Here is a 23,097-nt window from a genome sequence, read left to right as displayed (position 1 = left end):
GAATAAATTTACTTGCAAACCATCTATGTTTGCGTTAGAATGGGTTGAAAATCACAGTAAAAGATTTGAATCCGCTATTATCACTCATAGAAACGGGTTGAGAAAATTCCTGCTATTAGACTGTAAAGCACTGCCGGCTAAATTCGCATCGCAGTAATCGAGGTGTAAAACGTAAGAGATATTTAGATATCATTCAAAGAGTTCTTATCGTAGTAATCTAATATTTATTTTAATTTTAATGTTACCTTTTTATATCTAAAATGAAAACAATATTTGTAAAAATAATCAAAAAAATAAGTGTAATTATATTTTTCGAGCTGTCAAAGTATATCATTAGTTACAAAAGATTGGGTGATAAATTAACTTACACCAGAAATCAATACTGGTGAAAATTATAAGAGAGTTCAAAAATATCGTATCGAATAAAAACATTAGTGCAATTACGAACAATTTGAGAGTGAAAATAATTGCTCGAATTTGACTAAACAAAACGAAGATGAGTAAGTGTTATATTGTGTCATGTCTTAAAAATGTTGCACTTTAATATGAAATTTAGCATATTTTTATTATAATAAATTTTATTGAAATTTATTAACTAATAGCCCATAATACATTAGCGTAGATGTATTTAAAATATATATATTGAAAATATTTCATTCTAATATAGAATTTTGCAATATATTTTTATTAAAATTTATTAATAGATAGCGCATAATACATTATAAAATCTTAATTAATCTTAATTAATTAATTATTAATATGATTTAAAATTTAAAATTTGCTTATATTGTTTTGCCGCATCCACTCAAGCATTTAAATTTCGAACACACTTCGCTGGTGAGTACAACACTGCGTACTTTGTACACAAACGTCAAAGCTGTTATTATTAATGTTGTTATGTTGTTTTTGTTGTTGTTGGCGTTGTTGCTGGTGTTATTTTCTTGCAGTTGATGTTATATAGAAAGTGGAACTAGTTTTTGCGGGAATGTGTTGTGATGTTGTTCGGGTCGTTAAAGGGGATTGTTTGTAGAAAAATATACAAAACACAAAAAATCCCGTATTTCTAAAAAATACTTTCAGTTCCGTGAAAAGACAACCAAAAATTAATTAAAATCTTATTTAACTAAAATTAATAAAAATATGTTTTGCAATTAGGTAAAAGTGCATAAGAAGAATAGAAAAGGGAAAATAAAAATTTAACTGCCGACAAACAACCAACAACACAGCATAAGCAAAAGAAAACAAGCAAAAAGGAAGCTTAGTATTAAGCACACAGAAAAAAGAACAGTAAAAAATACACACAAAATATTTTTATAAAATATTAAAAAAGAGGAAAACAAGTGCTGAAGAAATCTATGAAAAGTTAATTATTATTGTCATAATACAAAAAAAAAAACAAAAAAGCAAAAGTGTATTTTTTGTTGTTGGCTGATTTGGCCACACTTGAGGCTGGTGTATGCTATCTCTAAGCGCACTGCTGACCAAGTACACAGTTGGCATCATGAATAACCTGGGAAATAATCAACATAACAACGCAGTCGGTGGCGGCGCCAGCGCTGGCAACATTGCACAACATCCAGCTGCCGAAGGTGTAATGGAAAGGGGCAGGTGGGTTGTCACACTTTAGTCTCGCTGTAATATACTAACGTTTCCACAACAACAATTTAAATGCCTTTTTTTGTTTTTTTGTCTATTACAGTTGCTTACTGCGCTATGCAAGCCAAAATTCGCTAGACGAGAGCTCGCAAAAACACATACAACGTCCTAATGGCAAAGATCGCTCGGTCGGCCAGTACCACAATGAACAACACACCGCACGATCCTTTGAGGCCATGAACGAGATGCGAAAGTATGTTGCAAACCCAATCCAAAAGAATTTTAATTGTAGTTATAAATATATAATTACGCCTTTAATTTATGTACATCTACACTAGCTTATATACACCATATACATATATGCATATTTGTATATTTGTTTACTACTTATTTACATGAACATTTAACATTTATGTTAAACATTTAATGTATTTATTTATATTTTAACACATTTATGTTAATATTAATTTTTATTTATTTCTCCTCACTTCCGATCAATTCCGCATTTGCTTTCCATAATATTTGCCTAAATTTTTTTTTATTTATAATTAATTTATGTATTTTTGATTTTTGTTTATATTTTGTTGTTGCTTTTCTCATAGTCGTTGCTGCTATTGCCGTTAATATATCTTATTAACAGTCATATTGTTGTTGTTATTGTTTTTGCTGCTGCTGCGTCTGCGGCTACGGCTGCGACTATTCATAAACATAAACGGTAGCCGTGAACTTGAACTCATTTAGCAGTAGTTTGACGAATATTTTGAATATAATTAAATTCATTTAAATTTCTAAAAAATAAATTTTAGCACATAATTGCCTAGTCATTGTCTGCATATTTTAATTAACATCTTATATTAATTGTAAAATCACAATTATATGTATATAATATAATACATATTATTAATAATATCTTAACATATTTATAGAGTATTAGATGAATGTATTAGATGAAGTATTTGTTGTAATATTTATATATTTTTATAAGCTGTAACAAAGTAATCATAGTTATTACAACATAACACCAACAACAAAAACAACTTAATTTGTAATTAAATAATATTATTGGAAATGTACATATGTACGTGTGCTTTGTGTCGCTACTTTGTACATAAATAATTATCAAATACATTTTTCAAAAGTATTGCTGAGTTTCTTTACGGCCAATCAAGCCACTTAAAAAAACTCGTTCGAACAGGTTTGCGACGATTACATGAATTTCGAATATCTTTGTTATATCGAATGGAAAATTTTTATCATAGTTCATTAAGGCATTGAAATACAAATGCTTAGAATACTCTAAGCTACGTCCAAAAGCGACGGTTGATGGCCAAACCATAAGAAAAGTCATTGATCGAATTCTTCCAACGAACGCTTTAACAAAATAAATTCATAACATACTTATGTTAATGACATGTTCATAAATACTGCTCGAATGGAAAAATCAATCCATAAGATGCCGAACTCGGTGTGAATGTCTTTGATAATAACATGAATCAATTATGTGCGCCAAACTGAAACAAAAAGCCCTAATTTCAAATCTTAAAGGCATACATAATTTTATTAATACCAATAAATTATAATAATTATTTGTTTGAATATAAAAAACAAAACACTAGTTTGTCCTAGATTTGATGTTAATCATCAATATATAGTTCTTCAACTCTAGCAATTCTTAGAGCTTCCTATCACAACATTTTTAAAAACGGTCGGGTTTACTCGAATCTACCTTTTGGACTTGACTCTTTGGCCACAGTGCCATTCGCCACATCCCAAAGAGACTACACAAGCAGATCCCTGTAGGTTGCAACAATAACTTCCTATTATATTGACACACTTCCTATTAAATAAATTGCCAAGATATTCGAAGTTTGCATCTGCATTAGAATCTGTTCTGCAGTTATCTTTGTGAAGCATTGCGAGTGATATAACTATTATTAAATTTTTTTAATATCAGAGCTTGGTACTAAACATACTTATGCCGTACACATAAGAGTCTATAATTTTTAACGTAATTACTTGTCAATAAGGAGGCTCAGCACTACGATTTTCCTAATACACGTATCAGGTATCAGCGAATTCTAAGCTAATTCTAATTGAACCTATTCAATACTTTTGTAGCTAGTCAATAACAAATATATGTAGTAAATTTTTATCGCTATATACTTGTAAGTTTTTATACAATATTCAATGCACGGCCCAGAATTATGTCTCCCGAGAGTTTATATCCTCATATGTCAGGTGACATTTTGGACTTCATTCGAAGTAGGAGTATCTGCTTCCTTAGTTAAGTTCGATGACTAACGTATGAAACTATACAGTGTAGTGCTTCAGTCTATTAAGAACCAGTAACCTACCTATTAGTTTTTCTTTTTTTGATTGAAGCTACACCTATTGTAGGATGTAGAGTCGGTATTCCTAAATATCCCGTATGAACTTTATGAGCTTTGTTTACGTAAACTTGAAAATTTTATGAAAGGGTAGATTTCATTGCCGAACTAACGGCAGAGAAGTAATAGTTCTTCAGCGCAATCACAATGCATTAGTCAGTCTATGTATATTTAAATTTTACGGAATCACTTAATCTAACCTAACTTTCGGTAGGGATGGTGACACATCTCAGTGTTAGATGGATAGGTTTCATTTGTGGGCACCGATATAGATACGCAGTCAGTCTTACTTTAACTAACACTACATATTAAAGAAATTTATTTTATTATTAAAAACTAATTTTTTTTTTTCAGAAAAAATATACTCTGTGATGTAATTTTAGTTGCGGATGACATTGAGATACACGCACACAAAATGGTTTTGGCTGCGTGTAGTCCCTATTTTTGTGCCATGTTTACCGGGTTTGAAGAGTCTAAGCAGACTCGTATAGCCCTCAAAGGGATTGACTACCGCGCATTGGAACTGTTGATCGAGTACGTATACACATCCACGGTGGAAGTGAATGAGGATAACGTACAAGTACTACTGACTGCTGCTAATCACTTGCAATTGACTGACGTTCGTGACGCTTGCTGTGATTATTTACAAACACAATTAGATGCCAGCAATTGCCTGGGTATCAAAGAATTCGCTGATATGCACGGCTGTGTGGATTTATTCAATTATGCAGATACGTATATTGAACAACACTTCAAGTGAGTATATATATTTAACCATAATGCTCAAAGAGTTTAATAATGCTTGTATCTCACACATTTCTCATCTTTATTTGACAGTGAAGTCATACAGTTTGATGAGTTTCTTAACTTATCACATGAGCAGGTTATCAATCTTATAAAAAATGATCGTATATCAGTAACAACAGAGGAAAGAGTATTTGAATGTGTGATATCTTGGATACGTTATGATCCCGCCGTACGCGAGGTGTACACCTCAGATTTAATGAAACATGTGCGATTGCCGTTTCTTTCAAAAGAATACATAACGCAACGCGTTGATAAGGAACCTTTACTGGATGGCAACCTTAATTGCAAAAATTTAATAATTGAAGCGCTGACATATCACTTATTTCCAAACGACACCAAATCTGCTCGCACAATACCAAGGAAACCAGTAGGCCTGCCAAAAATATTATTAGTTATCGGCGGACAAGCTCCTAAGGCCATACGTTCAGTTGAATGTTATGATCTGAGAGAGGAAAAATGGTATCAAGCTGCAGAAATGCCCAACCGTCGTTGTCGGTAATAAACTTGGATTTTATTTTTATTTCAACAAAATTTTTCTACGTCCTTATTGTTTTTTTATGATTTAGTGCTGGCTTATCTGTTCTGGGTGATAAAGTTTATGCTGTGGGTGGCTTTAATGGTTCTTTGCGTGTACGTACTGTTGACGTTTATGATCCATCTACTGATCAATGGTCGGCATCGAACAGCATGGAAGCCAGACGTTCGACACTGGGTGTTGCTGTGCTTAACGGTTGTATATATGCTGTCGGTGGATTTGATGGTACAAGCGGTCTTTGCAGTGCAGAGGTATTTGATCCGAAAACAGAAATTTGGCGCTTTATAGCACCTATGTCTACACGGCGTAGTTCTGTTGGTGTTGGTGTTGTGAATGGTCTCCTTTATGCTGTTGGTGGTTATGATGGTTTCTCACGGCAATGTCTCTCATCGGTCGAGCGTTACAATCCCGAAACCGAAAATTGGACAGAAGTAGCAGACATGTCCGCACATCGGAGTGGTGCTGGCGTTGGTGTTCTGAACAATATATTGTATGCTGTTGGCGGCCACGATGGGCCGATGGTGCGTAAATCCGTTGAGGCATACGATCCGGAGGTAAATCGTTGGTATTCGGTTTCTGATATGGCGTTCTGTCGTCGCAATGCTGGTGTTGTAGCACATGAAGGACTGTTATATGTTGTTGGTGGAGATGATGGCACATCAAACTTAGCATCTGTTGAGGTAAGTTTGTATTTAAGAACTTTTTAAGAAAATATATATGCTTTGTTTTTATACGACTCACTATGCGAAAAATAATATATAGCCTCGTTTAGTAAACTTGTTATTAATAGTAAAAGTATACAATAATAAAATAGTGACCAATACACTTATCTTCATTAATTTTAATAATTAATTGTGAACTAGAAACTATATCTAAATCAAAAAATTGTTTTATTTCTTTCGCTGTAGGTTTATTGTCCCGAAACTAATACTTGGCGTATTTTGCCCGCTGCTATGACTATTGGTCGCAGTTATGCGGGCGTGTGTATGATAGATAAGCCCATGTGAATGGAAGAGCAGGGTGCGACAGCACGGTAATTTCTTTAATTATTAATACATTTATTTATTTAATATTATATTACTTAATTAACCATAATTTTTTTTTTTAACAGACAACTATCGGCAGCAGCAAGTGGTATCGTAGATGATGAAAACAGCCAAGCTGAAGGCACTGTTGAAGGCGCTATTGGTTTTGCTCGTAACGAGTCAACCAATAACAATAATAATGGTGCACAACAACAACAGCAAAATCATCCACACTATGAAAATATCTACGAATCCATTGAACAATATAATGCTGCTATTGGTGGCGCAGTTGCCGGTGCAGCTGCTGCCATTGCTGTCGCCCCTGCTGATGACTTACCACAACACTTACACCAACAGCCACAATCACAACAACAACAACAACAACAAACACTAAATGAAGTTATTGCTAACCCAACCGCCAACACCACAACTCCAAACCATAACAATAACAACAATAACACAAGTAACGTTAATAATAACAATGCACTACAACAACGTTTATTATCGAGCATACATTACCGCAACGATTTATACGATCGCACAAACACTAACTCACCTGCATATGATGTGCCACGTTCAGTTCGTTCGGGTCTAGGTTTTCGAAGAAACTTTCAGTTAGACCTACATGGAGGTATATATATGTTAGCATTTTTATCATTAATAAATTCTGATTCATAACAGTTATCAATAAAAAATAAAAAATCACCTTAAAACTGTTATTATTCGCATTTTAAAATAAAACTCAAAAAAAAAAAATATTCATATTCATCAAAAATAATTATTATCAAATGCTTTTTATTTTTTACGCAGAAATAACTCTTAAAATTCTGCTGAAGTTTTTTTAAAAAGCACAAATAAATGTTATTTTTTCCTTATAAATATAAAAATCAAAAATAACTCTTATTTTTAAATGAAAATATAAAATGTATTTTTCATATAAGGTAGTTGTTTTTGTAATTATATATAAAATGTGTTTAAGAACACATTGCACCAACGTGAAGAGTTATTTTTGATTTTTGTTTTTGTATTGTTCTGTGTATGAGTATATAAAAAGCATGCATATTATGAAGGATACAAGTTGTTAGAATGATAACTATATATTTAAATATGAGTTTAGAGAACTTTTTGTTCCTACTTTTTTTTGTTCTTAAAAATGTTTGAAATAACTGTTATTTTCGGTCTCTGTTAATAATATAATTGTAATTTCATATTTTCTCAGCGAATCGTTTCAATGGAGCACGTTACACTACTGGATCATCTGCTTATACTTGCCCACGCCAACGTAGCTTTGATGACACAGAGTCACATAATTACTATAATTTAAACTATCAACCGTCACTACGTTATGAAAATATTTACGAACAAATACGCGATGAGCCCATCTACCGAAATACAGGCAGTGGGGCGCGCGTTTATGGTCGTCTAAATGTGATTGGACATGGAATTGGTCGCATTGAACGGCATTTAAGCTCCTCTTGCGGTAATATTGATCATTTCAATTTAGGCGGCCATTACGCAGTATTGGGGCATTCTCACTTTGGCACAGTTGGTCATATACGCTTAAATGCTGGTAGTAATAATAGCTCAAGTAGTAGCACAACTAGTAGTGTCTTAAGCAGTAATAGTGTCAGTAATGGAGCCGCCAACGTTGTCATGTCAACAAATCAAAAAGATGCTAATAACGTCAAAAACAGTGCTTCATCTTTCTTTAGCTGCTTGCACGGAGAAAACTCTCAGAGCATGAGTAACATTTATAGAGCAACCACTGGTGCAACCAACGGTAATGTTTTACAACAAGCATCAGTGATTAATGGTATTAAAAATTACTGTAAACCGGTTTTTTATTTGTTATCCTATTTTTTTATACTTTTTAAGGTACTCCTAATATGTCTAAGGAACGTGAAACTAGATCAGCTTCAGCAGGTCCTTTAACTGCTGTAGCCAGCACAGTTGTTCATGATGCGATTCAGACTTTGACAACCAATCGACAAACTGGCGCAATACCAAAAATCAAAAATGCAAACGTTAGTGCCAACAAAAGCAATAGCCAAACTTCAACTGCAGAAAAATCTATAACCGTCAAGAATGCTGTTAATAAAAAGACATCGAGTACGGTCGCACAACCAAGTTCAGTTAAAAGTAGTGCTGAACACAATAACGGTACATTGAATCGCATATCCAAATCGAGCCTCCAATGGTTACTAGTTAATAAATGGCTACCCTTATGGATTGGACAAGGTCCCGATTGCAAGGTAAACAATTGTGTTTTATTTATGAATTATTATCAACACTACTGCACTTGAAGCAATGAATTGTGATCAAGTCCCGCATCAGGTTGCGATTACAAATCGTAATGAGAGCTTAAGTTTAACTCAAACCTTTGCACTGGAACTACTAATTAGTGCTGCTACTGAATATACGATCTTCATAGATATAATTTCATATTTTAATTAATAGAAAAAGTAATGAAACCCGCTTTGTTACACCAACTACAATGATTTTATATTTCTGCTCATATAGTATTTTTTGCGAGTGATAAACAGCATTTGGTCGTTGTAATTGACGAATGACCAATCACTTTACAATTGCTCTACTTTATCAGTAGAGCCCCCTCAGCAATGTGTCCCTCGATTGCTTTTTTCGTGTCATGACTATATCGACACCAACATCAGTGAGATCGAATACAACATAGACTAACAGTCCTCTACACTTATTCAGTTTCCTCTTTCAAGACCACTGTTGCATAGCAACGTAGTTCTCAACAGGCTGCCATCTAAAACCTCCAGGGAAGAGTAATGCCTTCTCTGTGCGCAAAAAACTCTCCTAGCCGAATTAAGGCCAGAATATAGCCATATGTTACACAATTACTGGCAATATATAAATGCGTCAATTCCCACGGTGTTTTGACACTGCAAATCTACCAACCATCTGTTTTCATGTCCTAATGCTATTTCAGGTCCATTTCTTATTCCATTCATCGTTAATTCACAATTGTTCTCAAACAATACACTTCTTTTTCACATTTCTTTTTTTCTACCACATCCTAATCTATGTATTCGTATTTCTAATTCCTTTCACGTTATCGTATCACGTTATATATATTATATATATTTTCCCTTACTATAACAACAACAACCATATTTCATTTGTATTGAAACAGACAATGTTTTTATGTGTATTTATTTTGTGTAGTCTACTTAGACCCATAGGTTAGGTTAACCTAACCAAGCTTGTTCTCTGGAAACTACGTTCTATTAAACTTTTTCTCTTCTGTTGCAGGTAATCGACTTCAACTTTATGTTTTCACGTGATTGTGTTGGTTGTGATGGTACCACGTCAACCTCACAACTAACAAATCCCTATGGTACACCACGCCTAGGCAGGATGCCGCAGGATATAGTACGTTTCAATGCACGTGCTGAAATGCATGCTCCTTGCGCCGCAGCTGCGGCTGCAGCTGCCTTACGACGGGAAAGCACTTTACAACAGCGACCATTGCATAGTACATTAAATCGTCTACGTGAAGCAGAAATTCCTTCAAACAACACCAACCGTCGGGAGTTCTATCGCTATGAAGATCCTTCTTACGAAAATGTACATGTTCAGTGGCAAAATGGTTTCGAATTTGGGCGTTCACGTGACTACGAGCATAGCTATCAGCAACAACAACAACAGTCCCGCCCGCAATTGCAACGTGCGCGTTCCGAAAGTCCAAATTTCAATAATCAACAGCAAAGACGATTGCGTGGCAATAATAGTACAAGCAGTCAAGTAAAGTATGGAGATCCTTTCAAGAGTTATAAACTTAACACAGAGAATAATACCTTTAAACCCAAAAACACGAAAGTCCAAAACTTGGAAAATGTTGAAGTGACAAAGTGTGACGGAACGACGACAACGACAACAACAACAATGAACACATCTGATGCTATTGTTGTCACCAATAGCTCTGCTGGTTCTCCTCCCGTCAACACTAACACAGCAACTCTAACGATGCCAACACTAATACAGCAACAAGCGATCGATTGTGATGAACTTGAAGGAGCTGTTGGTGAGAACTTGAGCCCCATTTCAATAGTTTTGGTCGATTCCAACGACGTTGCAACAACAATTTCGGGTGAAGAGATGGTTGTGGAAATTGCAACTACTGTTAGTACCGCTAGTTCCTCCAACACCCCATCTGGTACTAATGCAGCAGATATTGAGACTGACACAGCAAACACAAAAACAACAAATAACACTGAACAACAAAATGATGACTAAACACACAAAAACTGAAAGTATTTTTTACGTTTATAGAAATATACGTTACCTATACGAGTATATATTTTTTACAATTTTTTCTTTGTTATATTTAAAAAAATAATAATGTTTATTTTTTGATTATTTTATAAACGAAAAACTTCTTTTTTTATTTTTTACTAATTGTTTTATTTTAATTATTTGCTTTAATTTAAGAACTCACTTTCGGTCTCTGAAATTGTTGCCACGGACAAAACATGTGAATATAGTTTTTAATAATTATTACAATACAAAATATAAGAAAAATTATTCATAATATCATAAATGTTTTAAAGCAATACATTTTGATACAAAAATTTATATATATATATATATATATATATATATATATATATATATATATATATATGTAGATATATATCACAATAATTAGTATAAAATGTAGATAATTATATTTGTATAAGCAAAAATATCTAATAGAAAAAATAAAATATAAAAATATATGCATATAATAATATGCTATAATGACAATTATGTTATGAATAATATTATAATTATTAAATTTAAATATAAAACAATGTAAACAATTATTATTGAAATGATTGAAAAGCTTATTATTATAGATCTATAAGTAAAATTTTTATTGCATTGAAATATTAAATACTTCACATCTGAAGCCATGTCATATGGTGGCCACAATAAGATTTCATATATAGTAATTAGCAATTGTTATAAATATCGTAAGTTTTAAAATGATAAGTTATACTTAAGCTTTGTGCAACACTATGGAGACTCGAAATTTACAAAAGAGGAATATTCAATTAAAAATAATAAATTATTTTTGCTTTCTTATATCGAAGTGTTAAATTACATGAAATCAATTTGTTTTATGATTTAATATATTAATAATTACTATATAAATTTATGGACTTTATTGCAATGCCAAATGACTTATTAATAATGATAAAATTTTATGCTTAAAATTGTATTTTATTTAAAAATGTTGCATGTAAACAAATTAAAAACAATCCCGCATAAATATTTTGAAATTGTATATATAATTTTCGTAACGGTTGCACCAGTGAAAGTGTTATTACGAATGAATTATATATTTATTTTATTTACATATTAAAATGTAATTTCAGTTTAAAATTATCGATTATATTTAAGTTAAAATAATGTATTCGAGCATATTTACTTTACTATGTACATGTTTAAAATTCACTGCCCCAATTTTCGTGCCTATACAAGTTCTGCAAGCTTCACGAAGTTAATACATTAAATAGACATCCATCTCTTATACTACCTATATTCTTCTAGTATAGTTATAGTACAACCATTTTTTCAAAATATTTTGCTTATAGGCAACTAAAACATACGACTTATTTATGCTTTTATCACACAATTAATGGGTCTTGCCTTTTGACTTGCTGTACTAAACACTCAATCCTAGCTTTGAAATATAACTACACAGCCTAACTACCATACAATGATTTCATATTATGATGTTTTAGCATTTGTCGTTTATTTGTTTTTCTATTCTATTCTATTGAAATATTTCTATTCTATTAGAATCAGAATGTATTTTTAGTACGTGGCGGGTTTCTAAATTTTTAAATTCATAGTAATCAGAAATAATAAGCCATATTATGTCAATAATTATGGACAATAAATTGTACTATTAATTTAAAATTCTGTTTATAAGTTGAAAGAAACAAGTTCTATTGGAATCTTCAAGGATAGTCTACTCGCATTACTGCATTACTGGACTCTTATATCGTATAAAAGTAGCAACTTCATGCAGAATTACTTGCGAGTAACCTAAAGTCAGTAGAAGTAGATATAACTATCAGGATGCAGTGCCTCCATATGTGTCCCTATGCTAATACTATCAACTATCAATTTATTAATGTTATTTTGACGTTGTAATATCAGTTAAGCCTATTACAACAAGAACCTTAATGGCAGTGGTCGTTAAACTATTGTTTACTTAATTATGCAATTTAATCAAAAATCCAAAAACCAATTACATCAATTTATACATTTAGGTAGGTAAACATGTATGTTTGGTTCAATTTATTTTTTACTTATAAAAACTGCTTTCTCGTACATATTATTCTTCAAATTATATTTATCGTATGAAATGTACCACAGCTTAAAGTTTATACCAGACAACTGTTACCTCTTATAACCTCTTGCTTATAAAAAAATTATCCTTTCAAAACTGATTTTGAGTTTCTAATAGTGCAAATCACAAAATATTGTTTTCATTTATTTTATTAGTATAGTTGCTATATCTATTCCCCAGACTGCAGCTTCAAAACCGTTTATCCAATTATCCACTGTTGCTGCAGAGGTGTTTCTTGATTTGAGTTATGCCAATTCCTGTTTGCTTCTAAAGTCATTCTTATTAATCTTCATAATCCCCATAAGATGTCCAAAACATTTTGGTATTTTGGCATTGTTGTGGTCGTACACCACCTGACTCTATCAATCCATCGACACTAATTTCTCTTCGCTACCTAAAATACCTTTAATCTTTATACTTTTATACTATTCCCACTTTGTTAGGAAAACTTAAGAATGCCACTTAAAGGTTGCCATAAATGATTCTGTTTGCACTTATTATTAAATAAAATCAGTTTCACTATTAAAACACTATATTTATTTGTTTAAAACTATTAACTGGGAAAATAACTTTTATCCTACACATTAAATTAATTGATTAAACTTGATCTTATTCTCACAATGGGATAGGATGGGAATATAAGGATAGGAAAGTAGGAATAGTTCGAAGTGAGAGAAACTTTATAAAATATACTTTTTAGTCCGCTTATCCACAGAAATTAGTGTTCACAATGGGATAGGATGGGAAAGTAAGGATAGGAAAGTAGGAATAGGTAAAAGTGAGAGAAACTTTATAAAATGTACTTTTTTGTCCGTTTATCAATAGAAATAGAAAAAGAGTATTTATGTACAATATTCTGCAATATGTGTTAGCTATAAAATTTTATTTTATCTTTCCTATAGTTTCAGAAACAATCGCTTTTGATTCTTTTAATACTCCTTAGCATATATTAGCATAGTAGACAATACTAAACTACTACCGGAGTCGTGGTAGTATATCACCTAACATTATAACTTTATCTTTCTTTATTTAATAGACACCAACTGATTAAGTTGGTTTTTCGTATTTTTATGGAACTAATCTTCACCATACTTTCGGTATTTAATTGCTCTTTTATATATATACATATTTAACAATTTTAGTTTTAATAATATATATTTTATACAATATATAAACACCTAATAAACATACTTACATACACAGACATATATATATATATATATAGAAATATATTTAATTTTTAATTAGAAATCTTAGTCTTCCGATATATGTATTATGTTCTCTTTTGAATAGGTCTAGCTCTTCACAAGATTTTAAAATCGAAATTAAGGAAACATATGTCAAATTAAAATATTCTCACATTCATTTTAAATTTTAAATGCATATAACAGTAACAAAATAAACGAATTAATATAGTAGTAATATAGTAATAAATATATATATATATATATATACGTATACATATGCAAATAATTTAATATAAATAATGATCCATATCACAATGAATGAGAAACATTAAACATTAATATACTTAGCAATTGTAATTTCGCTTTAAATTTAATATTAATAAACATAAATTATTATTAATAATAATAAGAATCTTTATAGTTTTTAGAGTTTTAAATATTGAAATTATTCGATTATTCGTAAATAATAATATAGTCAGTTTTTGATATATAAACTTAGATGTAATCATTACATTTTTATTGCACCATTAAGCAATTTACCCGATTCTATAATATATATAACTTATATATTGCTTTGTTACATTGCTTTCAACCTAATTAATAATTATTTAAAATATTTACTGCTTATTATATTTATTCATTTCAATAGAAAATGTCTTAACTTTATATTATATTTTATAAATATTATATTTATATATAGTAGTTTGTCAAGAAAATGTTTGTCATACAAAAATAGATACATATATATTTAAGAATATGTAAGCAAAAATTGGTTTTAAATTAATTGAAAGATTTCATTATTAAAAAACATAAATTTAATTCGATAATAAAGAAAATTTGAACTTTTTTAATTTGCAAACATTTCCTTGACATACAGTGTTGTACATGCACTGTATAGGATAAATCTGAAGACAATTCTAAGTCTAAGCTATATAAACAAATATTGAATTTTGGAGTTTACTGTGTTCCAGTTTGTTTCTCAAGTTCTTATTAGCATAACTTTTGTTACGTCACAAATAAGCAAAATAAAATAATATTTTAAAAAAAATATAATAATGTTATTTATTATTTGTCGGTCAATAGGGGTCAATACAATGTCTAAGGGCAGAGACAGAGAAAGCCGTTTTCTGTTCACTGCAAATTCGATTGTTTTAGTCTTTAAAAAGTCTTAAAAAAACAGATCCTCAAAACTTCACTCTTATTGGGAATCCGGAAAAGATAATGAATGCTTTTTGATGAGTAATTCTGGGTTTGAATCTGTGAACATTTCCAAATACTGTCTGGTCCTAAAAGCTGGACTCATTAGAGAATTGTACTTTAATAGAAATATATGTGGAAATTCGATCGTTTTAGTCTTTAAAAGTCTTAAAAAACAGATCCTCAAAACTCCACTCTTATTGGGAATCCGGAAAAGATTGAGATGTGAACATCTTCAAATACTGTGTGGTCCTAAAGCTGGGCTCATTACAAAATTGTAATTTAATAAAAATGTATGTGGAAATTCGATTGTTTTAGTCTTTAAAAAGTCTTAAAAAAACAGATCCTCAAAACTCCACTCTTATTGGGAATCCGGAAAAGATAATGAATGCTTTTTAATTCTTGTTGATGAGTATATAATTCTGGGTTTGAATCTGTGAACATTTCCAAATACTGTCTGGTCCTAAAAGCTGGGCTCATTAGAGAATTGTAATTTAATAAAAATGTATGTAGAAATTCGATTGGTTAAGTCTTTAAAAATTCTTATAAAAAACAGATCCTCGAAACTTCGCTCTTATTGCGAATCCGAAGAAGATAATGAATGCTTTCTAATTCTTATTGATGAGTATCTAATTCTGTGTTTGAATCTGTGAACATTTCCAAATATTGTCTGGTCCAAAAAGCTGGGCTCATTAGAGAATTGTAATTTAATAAATATGTATGTGGTCTCAACCCGATTTTAGAGTAACGTATGTTGGTTCTTTTAAGGTCATGATCAAAAATACTTCTAATTAATACACCAGCTGCACAACAAAAATATAATCGGTAGCAGAGTAGAGAATTTCAAATTCTAGATCTGTCTCAAATACTAAGTAAAGATGCTTTGCGAATAGTCCTGCTTTCTATTCTTTGGAACGACAGTATTCGCCGTTTTGAATATATCGTTGCTTTCCAAAGACTATCTTCTTGATCATTAGTTATAGGGCTCAGAACTCGGCAGTAGCTTCAATGTAATTCTTGTATAGTTTAATTTAGAAAACTGATAATTGCCAATACATTTTTTATCAGTATTGTTCAATATTTTCTTTATTTTTAGTCGGCTATGGTCTATTTTTTTATCATAAATATTGGATTTAGGAGATCAATAGCAGAAAAAACACTGTCTTAGGATCTTATAAAGTAAGACTTGACTAAAAAAGTTATGATTTTTGTATTGTAGGATGCATATTTTCTAATATTTATCAATTACTTTTTAATATTTATTGGTTTTATTAAAAAGAAAGCTAATCAGTGTAGGGTTATTATTTTGTTTTAAAGATTTGGCGATCACACAGATAAATAAGAATAAATTAAAACACACCCACCTCACTTCAAAAGGTCTATATTCCATAAATACTGATATAATTTAATGTCTGAATGACTAGTTACAACTATGGAAGGAGGTTATAGTAACTGGATATTAAGTTAATTGTTATCAAATATAAAACAGTTAAACATTTCTAAATAAAGCTTCGTGGATTTATTATCAATGACAATATATTTTAATAAATTCATTAATTAATATAACATAAACTTAAAACTAAAATTAATATGGATTTAGAGTTTTAATAATGAAATTTGATTTCAGTTATGTACCAACTATCAAGAAAGCAGTGCAAGTGCTATGAACCAGCACTACTATAGACAGACGGAAATGTGTCGAAAGTATTATAGGTACATCTTAAATGCAGGACACACACAACATTCTATTTTAGTTCTTTATTATATGTCAGTTATTCTTATATAAATTTTTGTAACAATTGTTAAATGAAAAAACAAATTGTGTTTAAACAATAAACCACAGATGTTTTTACATGGAGTTAATACCGACAATTTTATAAGTGTGTTTAATTCTAATTTTTAGTTTTATGTAAATCTAATTTTAATTTGCTTGATTTGCTTGATGGTTTATGCTGGCAACTGGCTTTGTTGGACCCGGCGTTGGCGGCTTGATATTCAGCAATACGCATATTTCGTTACGTATGGGTCGAACCTCAACCAATGGAAGTCCCCAATCCGTTTCTGATAAAAGTGTTAGAACTTCGTCTAAACTCTCTTCAGATATTTCACAATTTTCACCATATAATGCCAAGGCTTCATATAATTTCGTAGCCGTAGTCTTGCGTATGTGGACATGCGTCAGACCCAGAATGAGCGACAATTTGGAAAGTATTTTCTTAGTCATGGAACGAACTTGTAGTAGTTGGCAATAAACACATACGCCAGCTATGAACTTATATAATTTCTTGTGACCTTTGATTTCTACACTTACCAAACGATAAATGTCTTCGGCAAATGTTGATGTCTCATCAAGAAATACTGAATTAATTGTACCTAAAAAAATATTTTTAATTTATTTCAAATAAATTCTATGCAATTTGAAGGCAAAGAAATAAATGTTATTACTTTTAGAATAGATTATAAAAGAAAAGAATAAAATATAAAAGGATACTGGAACAAAACAGAGTAAAGCGCTGTAAGCATGGTATATCTTTCGTGCTACAAACCGGGCCCGTTGAGCATTTCAAGCCATCCTTTGAGGATTTTCTAACATTATATCAAAGAGGAAAAAAAGTTCCTTGCTAAATGTTTTTATCCTTGCCTAGATCAAGCTTTAACAGTGATATTGAATGTGACCAAAGGGTCTCATCCTCTTCCAAGCAAAATCGACATTCTGTCTCTTCGTACAGCCCGAACTTTTTGAGATGCTAACACAGGTCATGGTTTTTAGCTTAACAATTACCAATAGTGCTGTGCAAATAATGGCTTTATTCACTCTCAATTCACTTTTCTATCAGAGACTAAGTTGGTATATATTAAAAATGGAGACTTCTCCTTAGGAGTTTTTTAACGAAATTTAAAACGAAATTAAAATTTTGAACGAAATTAAATTTTTAAACGAAATTTAAAATTACTGTTAATTATAATTAGGTTGATAATTTACATACTAAACTATTAAATGAATTACTTACCAGATCTAATTAATATGTCTAGGAAACTTAGCAAAGGATATGTTACACGCTCATTCAGTAAATTTTCCTCAAAGTTTTCTACAATTTCTTTACAAAGCCGTGTAACGTCCTCAGGATGTGAACGCAGGTATTGAAATAAGGCATTCGATGAATATTTTATCTATTAAGAAAAAAAAATCGCATTAATATTTAGTTTTTGTACAGTATATAGTATGAATCCGAAACTCTATAATATCCAACAAGAATTAAATCAAAATAAAATATCAGCAAAAGAATTATAATTAAACATTATAATTAAATTATAATTAAATATTCACAATATTCACTTAAAGGAAATAACAGTTGTAATTTATGTTAAAAAATCCAGAACAGTCTAGTTTACGTTAACTGCTTATCAATTCCATCTCGAAAAAAGAAGGACTTTAAACTGGTCTTCAAACCACCGGTGTCATCTGTGCTTGACAATTGTCATACGTCCAGATCAAGTGCCAACCATCAAAAGCAATATCTCATATCTAGAGAATAACAGCAATACTGCTTGTTCAGGAAGTTAAAAATAAACATATTTAAGGATATTTTATACGACACATTACCGTACCGTATACCTTAACTAATAATTCTTGTGTTTGTTGAAGACCTTCCTATAGAATCCAAAGAAGTATCATAATACACAAAATGAAATGTTATTAATAGCAAAAGAAAAGATAGAGAGGCGTATAGTAAATAATTCAAGACAAATAAACAAGAATATTTAGAGAAGGATGACAAAGGTGCTGAAGTTAGGAACAAGGGTCTGACATGGCGGTCACACGGATTTCAAACTAGATTTTCAATTCAAAAATGACTTTTAGTAATGATAACTTGTAAATATAGCGTAACCATGCGAGTTATTTGACACAGAATTCAAATCCCCTAACAGTTCTTATTAATTATCTTATCACATACATATGTTACTTACTAAAGATTCAGTCAATTGTCCAATACTAGCACAGACACCAAGTAGTATGCGTTTGGAATAGCTTGGCAATTCCAAAAACGAACAAAATATTGGGAATGTTTGATCAGCAAAGAGCCATAAAACCTTACTTAAATCTTCAGGCAACAACTCCTTGATGCGTTGGTGATTCAGTATGTAAGGTAACTCTGGCTTTGTAGTAATAATATCACAAAAAATACGTCCAGCTATGCCGCGTGTACGATCGATTTTTTCAACAGCTTGCTGAGCTAAGCTGACCATAATTTCATGCATATGCTTAGCTTGAAGTAGATGCCTGGGGCATGAAGTTATAAGCTCATACATTGCTGCAATTATGCAATTATTAAGATAACATACCTCAAATTAGAAATAAACTGAATATGGAAACACACTCACCAGTCATAGCTGATTCCCTTACCCAAGCGCCAATGTCGCCACGATTGTCTAAAGTATATTCGTTCATAGCTTTTAGAAAGCAATCCATCACTTTATCAAATCTATCCTGGTGCCCGAATGAAGCTGTTTATGTAAAATTTTATTTTTTTCTTACTTAGATTATTAAATATATTGCGTTTTATACTTACGTATCATGCATTTTTTCATGTCATCAACAAAACCGATAGTTTTTACTAAGTTACTAAGCGCTTTTATACTTTCTCGACGTGCCTCGCTCCACATGGCAGTAGGAATCGTACAAGCTTGCGCTGTTATATCCCAAGAAGGTATTACACCAGGTGGCGGTAATGCATTTTTTATTAAACAATCCAGCAACAGGTCTACCTCGTTAAATACCATATAAGCAGGCAAAACCCCAAGTGCACCCAAATACCCCATACGTCTAGACTCTTCTACTTGTTCGTTGGCTAGATCTATATAGGCATGAATTGTATCCGTATTAATCTTTTCGTACTCCTTCAATGTGTAGTACGCTAAAGTAAATTTAGCAAATGCTCTTTTAGCGGAGTCACGTATAGTAGCAGACTTATTTATCAAGCACATATCAATAACTGTCTGCCAACTAACTAAGCAAGTCTTCGTAATAGTCAAATTAGCTGCGCTACAGTTTCTTATGAAATCCGTGCAACATTGCTTCATGATTTCACCACTCATTCCTCTGAAGGAATCGCGTAACAAAAACTTTTCTAATAACTGGTTTAAATAAATGCGTGTCTCATCAGTTATTAGAGTTTTGGGGTTATTTTTACTCTTTTCCAGCTCCCTTAATGTTGTCGTTACTTCACCAATGGCCAATATTGAACCATGGCGCGCATTAATATCAGTCGAATCGGCTAGTTTGAAAAGTTTTGGTAATATTTCCGCGGCTACATATTCTGGCGCAAGAAACGTTAATGAGTGTAGCGCTTCGGCCGTGAGTTCACGTATGGCTGTATCCCAATGGTTAACTTTGCGTTCCACTAAATGATCGATTAAAGGCTTGCGATATTCTTCATACTTTGCAATTAAAAAGCTTACGGAGAGATAAGTGTTGTGACGCAAGCCTACCGAAAAAAAATCGGTACAAGTAGAGATTTCTATGCCGTGCGGAAAATTTCCCAAACGTCCTACGCTCTCTTGAAATGCAGCTGACGCAGCACGTCTACAATTCACTTCACGATCGAATGCAGCTACTGTCAATAAACCAGATGAGATTTGCTGTACAAAAGGTGCCAAATCTTCTGGATTATAAGCACGTGCAAATGCCCAACACATATAACAGGCCGAGTCACGTATATGCTGCCCCATTGACATATAGCCTTTTACCTCATCATAAAACAAGGCTTGCATAAGTAAGGGTACCAATTCTGTTAAACGGTAAGGTAGTAGCAGGCCACGTTTAGCCAATTCTGCTAAAGCCAAACAAGCGCCATGCCAAGCTTCATGAGGTTCTAAGGGATTTAGTATGTCGATTACTGAACCGATAACTTCATCAGCCATACCCTTCGTAAGACGATTTGTAACACGACCAATGCCTTTAGCAGCATTCCAACGCACAGCACTGCTACTGCTACGCAAACCTTGTAAAAGCTCTTCAATGACTTCTTCAACACTTTCCGGCACATAAACATCATCATCCATATCAAGGCATTGATTTTGAGATACATGTTCATGATCTTCATCAGTTGTCTTCGAGGATGAGTTCAAATTCGATACTAGCAAACGTGTACCTATAAATTAAAGTGCCTTTAATTTCCTGAAAAAAAAGGAAATTGTGCTAAACACACTTACCTCTGTTGTAACGCCAAGACGCGACTCGCGGTTTCAAATACACCAGACCAATGCGTTGCATAATTTTCATGTAATTTTTATATTTAAGGAAATTAGAACTGCTCTTGTAATCGCACAATATTAGCCAATGGAGTAACTTGTCAGCATAAGGCAATAGATCCTCCCGTTTACCATGTTTCAATATTGCTGCAACTGCTGACAACTGACCATACTTAACTTCAACTGTTTCAGTCTTATTCTCAGAAATTACCCAATCTAAAAAACTCTCCAAATACAATTCCTTTATATCAGCACGGACCAAAAACTTAGCAGCAAGATAAGCACACACGCTACTGCATGTGTCGTGCGAGGCAGAGTAGAGTTTGCATAAGTCGTAAATGCGTTCCATTTTGGACTTTTGTTGGACTGAGTTCAATAAATTGGGTTCAGCAGGATTAATGGCGGCATTGACTGATGGCACGTTCGTATCGAAATCATCTAAACGAGACATATGAAACGGATTTAACACTAAAATGGACATCCAAAGCAGCAACATATAACGTGTCTCCCAGTTTTCGAATTCAGTGGGATCTTGCTGCTCAAGCAAATTAAGTGCAAATTCCAAATCACTGAGCTCATGCGGCAGAAACTTTACCAGCACTTTGTATGTACGAACTTTGCATATTATGTACATGTACTTAAAAGCGGCATTGATGACGGGAGTGGACGCACCAGAACATTGAATTTTGCCCAATAGCAACTTTAACATCTCTTCTAAATGCGGGTCTATTAGATGTGGCTGTTCTTGATAGCTGCAAAAACAAATTAATATTTAGCTTCAAATGGCTAATCCATTTTTGTTGATTAAAACCTTAAACTGTTTTATATTTTATGCAAACACTTATATTCTTATATTAAATCAATTATAACAGAGGAATCAGGAATTCTTACCGCGAAAGGACATTGTTAAACTTCTCGAATTCCTTCTCAAAACCGACCTCAACAGTTGACTTCATCGTATTAATCATCTCAAGCACCTGGTCAACTTCCGTGAAATGCTCGAGCGTATTTGCGGGTGCAACATCCTCACCACTATCTTCATACATCATCATTTTTATCTTAAAATCAATTTGAATACACTTAATAAGTATTAATTAATTCTAAAGAAATTACAATATTTTTAAAAATGCCAGACAGTTGTTGTGTGCCGGCTGAAATATTCTTCACACAAATTTCTATGACAAACAAATGACAAACAAATGATAAATACGTTCTGTTTCCAAACTATTCCTCGTATGACACATGATTTTGTTTTTGTATTACAAGGTGTTTTGTTTTAAATTAAATTTAAATTGCATATCCCACCTTTATACTGCCAGGGCTGCCAGCGCGGATTTTAATTTTAAGCAAAAAATTCTATTATATGATAAGCTAAATTTTTTTTTTTTTTTTGATAAAAATTACAATGTTTATAAGAATATCGAAATGACGCAATAAAATAATTATTCTATGAACAAATATATTAAAATGAATATATAATGTGTAGATAATATAAAGATTTCTATAAAAATTAAAACAGAAGATAACGTTGTTTACATGAAAAAATGAGTAAAAATTTTCTTAAGTTAAAATCATTAATTCCTCCTCAAACACTAATGAAATATAGATTCAAAATAATTTTATATTGTGTTTTATAAAAAAAAAACTTTACGTGAAGGGTTTACAATTGTTTTGTGGTCGATCTTCTATACTAGATCTTTTCGGTGGCTCGCAAGTATGGCAAAAAACAGCAAGTTGCTGG

At 32.0% G+C, this 23,097-nt stretch overlaps 2 protein-coding genes across 7 annotated transcripts; one reads left to right on the top strand and one right to left on the bottom strand.

Moving 5' to 3' along the window:
• Window positions 1-292: 292 nt before the first annotated feature.
• On the top strand, window positions 293-10,691 carry LOC119687060 (ring canal kelch protein). 6 transcript variants are annotated; one of them, XM_038101226.1, is made up of 11 exons: window positions 293-500; window positions 1,156-1,608; window positions 1,700-1,849; window positions 4,338-4,739; window positions 4,821-5,285; window positions 5,357-6,005; window positions 6,234-6,358; window positions 6,437-6,981; window positions 7,570-8,163; window positions 8,226-8,602; window positions 9,630-10,691. In XM_038101226.1, the coding sequence occupies exons 2-11, from the start codon at window positions 1,457-1,459 to the stop codon at window positions 10,611-10,613; spliced, it is 4,443 nt and encodes a 1,480-aa protein (XP_037957154.1). In that variant the 5' UTR covers window positions 293-500; window positions 1,156-1,456; the 3' UTR covers window positions 10,614-10,691. The 6 variants fall into 6 exon arrangements, with proteins under 6 accessions (XP_037957154.1, XP_037957159.1, XP_037957157.1 ...); XM_038101229.1 differs by lacking the exon at window positions 293-500 and adding an exon at window positions 925-1,057; XM_038101228.1 differs by lacking the exon at window positions 293-500 and adding an exon at window positions 925-1,079.
• A 6,008-nt stretch (window positions 10,692-16,699) lies between these two features.
• LOC119687724 (tubulin-specific chaperone D) lies at window positions 16,700-22,738 on the bottom strand. The gene is made up of 8 exons (XM_038102149.1): window positions 22,662-22,738; window positions 22,248-22,414; window positions 21,318-22,108; window positions 19,676-21,256; window positions 19,488-19,610; window positions 19,074-19,417; window positions 18,116-18,275; window positions 16,700-17,477 (listed from the first exon to the last, which is right to left on the bottom strand). Exons 2-8 carry the CDS (start codon window positions 22,406-22,408, stop codon window positions 17,026-17,028), a joined length of 3,612 nt encoding a protein of 1,203 aa, XP_037958077.1. The 5' UTR covers window positions 22,409-22,414; window positions 22,662-22,738; the 3' UTR covers window positions 16,700-17,025.
• Window positions 22,739-23,097: the final 359 nt, after the last annotated feature.

Source organism: Teleopsis dalmanni, chromosome X (assembly GCF_002237135.1).
Source record: "Teleopsis dalmanni isolate 2A chromosome X, ASM223713v2, whole genome shotgun sequence".
Taxonomy (NCBI): domain Eukaryota; kingdom Metazoa; phylum Arthropoda; class Insecta; order Diptera; family Diopsidae; genus Teleopsis; species Teleopsis dalmanni.
This window is presented reverse-complemented; position numbering and strand designations above follow the sequence as displayed.

Coding starts and splice junctions, on each gene's coding strand:
- LOC119687060 (XM_038101231.1), top strand. CDS start 1,457: ATGCTATCTCTAAGCGCACTGCTGACCAAGTACACAGTTGGCATCATG. Junction 5,286..5,356: donor ATGCCCAACCGTCGTTGTCG/GTAATAAACTTG, acceptor TTTATGATTTAG/TGCTGGCTTATCTGTTCTGG. Junction 6,006..6,233: donor CAAACTTAGCATCTGTTGAG/GTAAGTTTGTAT, acceptor CTTTCGCTGTAG/GTTTATTGTCCCGAAACTAA.
- LOC119687724 (XM_038102149.1), bottom strand. CDS start 22,408: ATGATGATGTATGAAGATAGTGGTGAGGATGTTGCACCCGCAAATACG. Junction 21,257..21,317: donor GTCTTGGCGTTACAACAGAG/GTAAGTGTGTTT, acceptor TTTAATTTATAG/GTACACGTTTGCTAGTATCG. Junction 17,478..18,115: donor AGACATATTAATTAGATCTG/GTAAGTAATTCA, acceptor ATATTTTTTTAG/GTACAATTAATTCAGTATTT.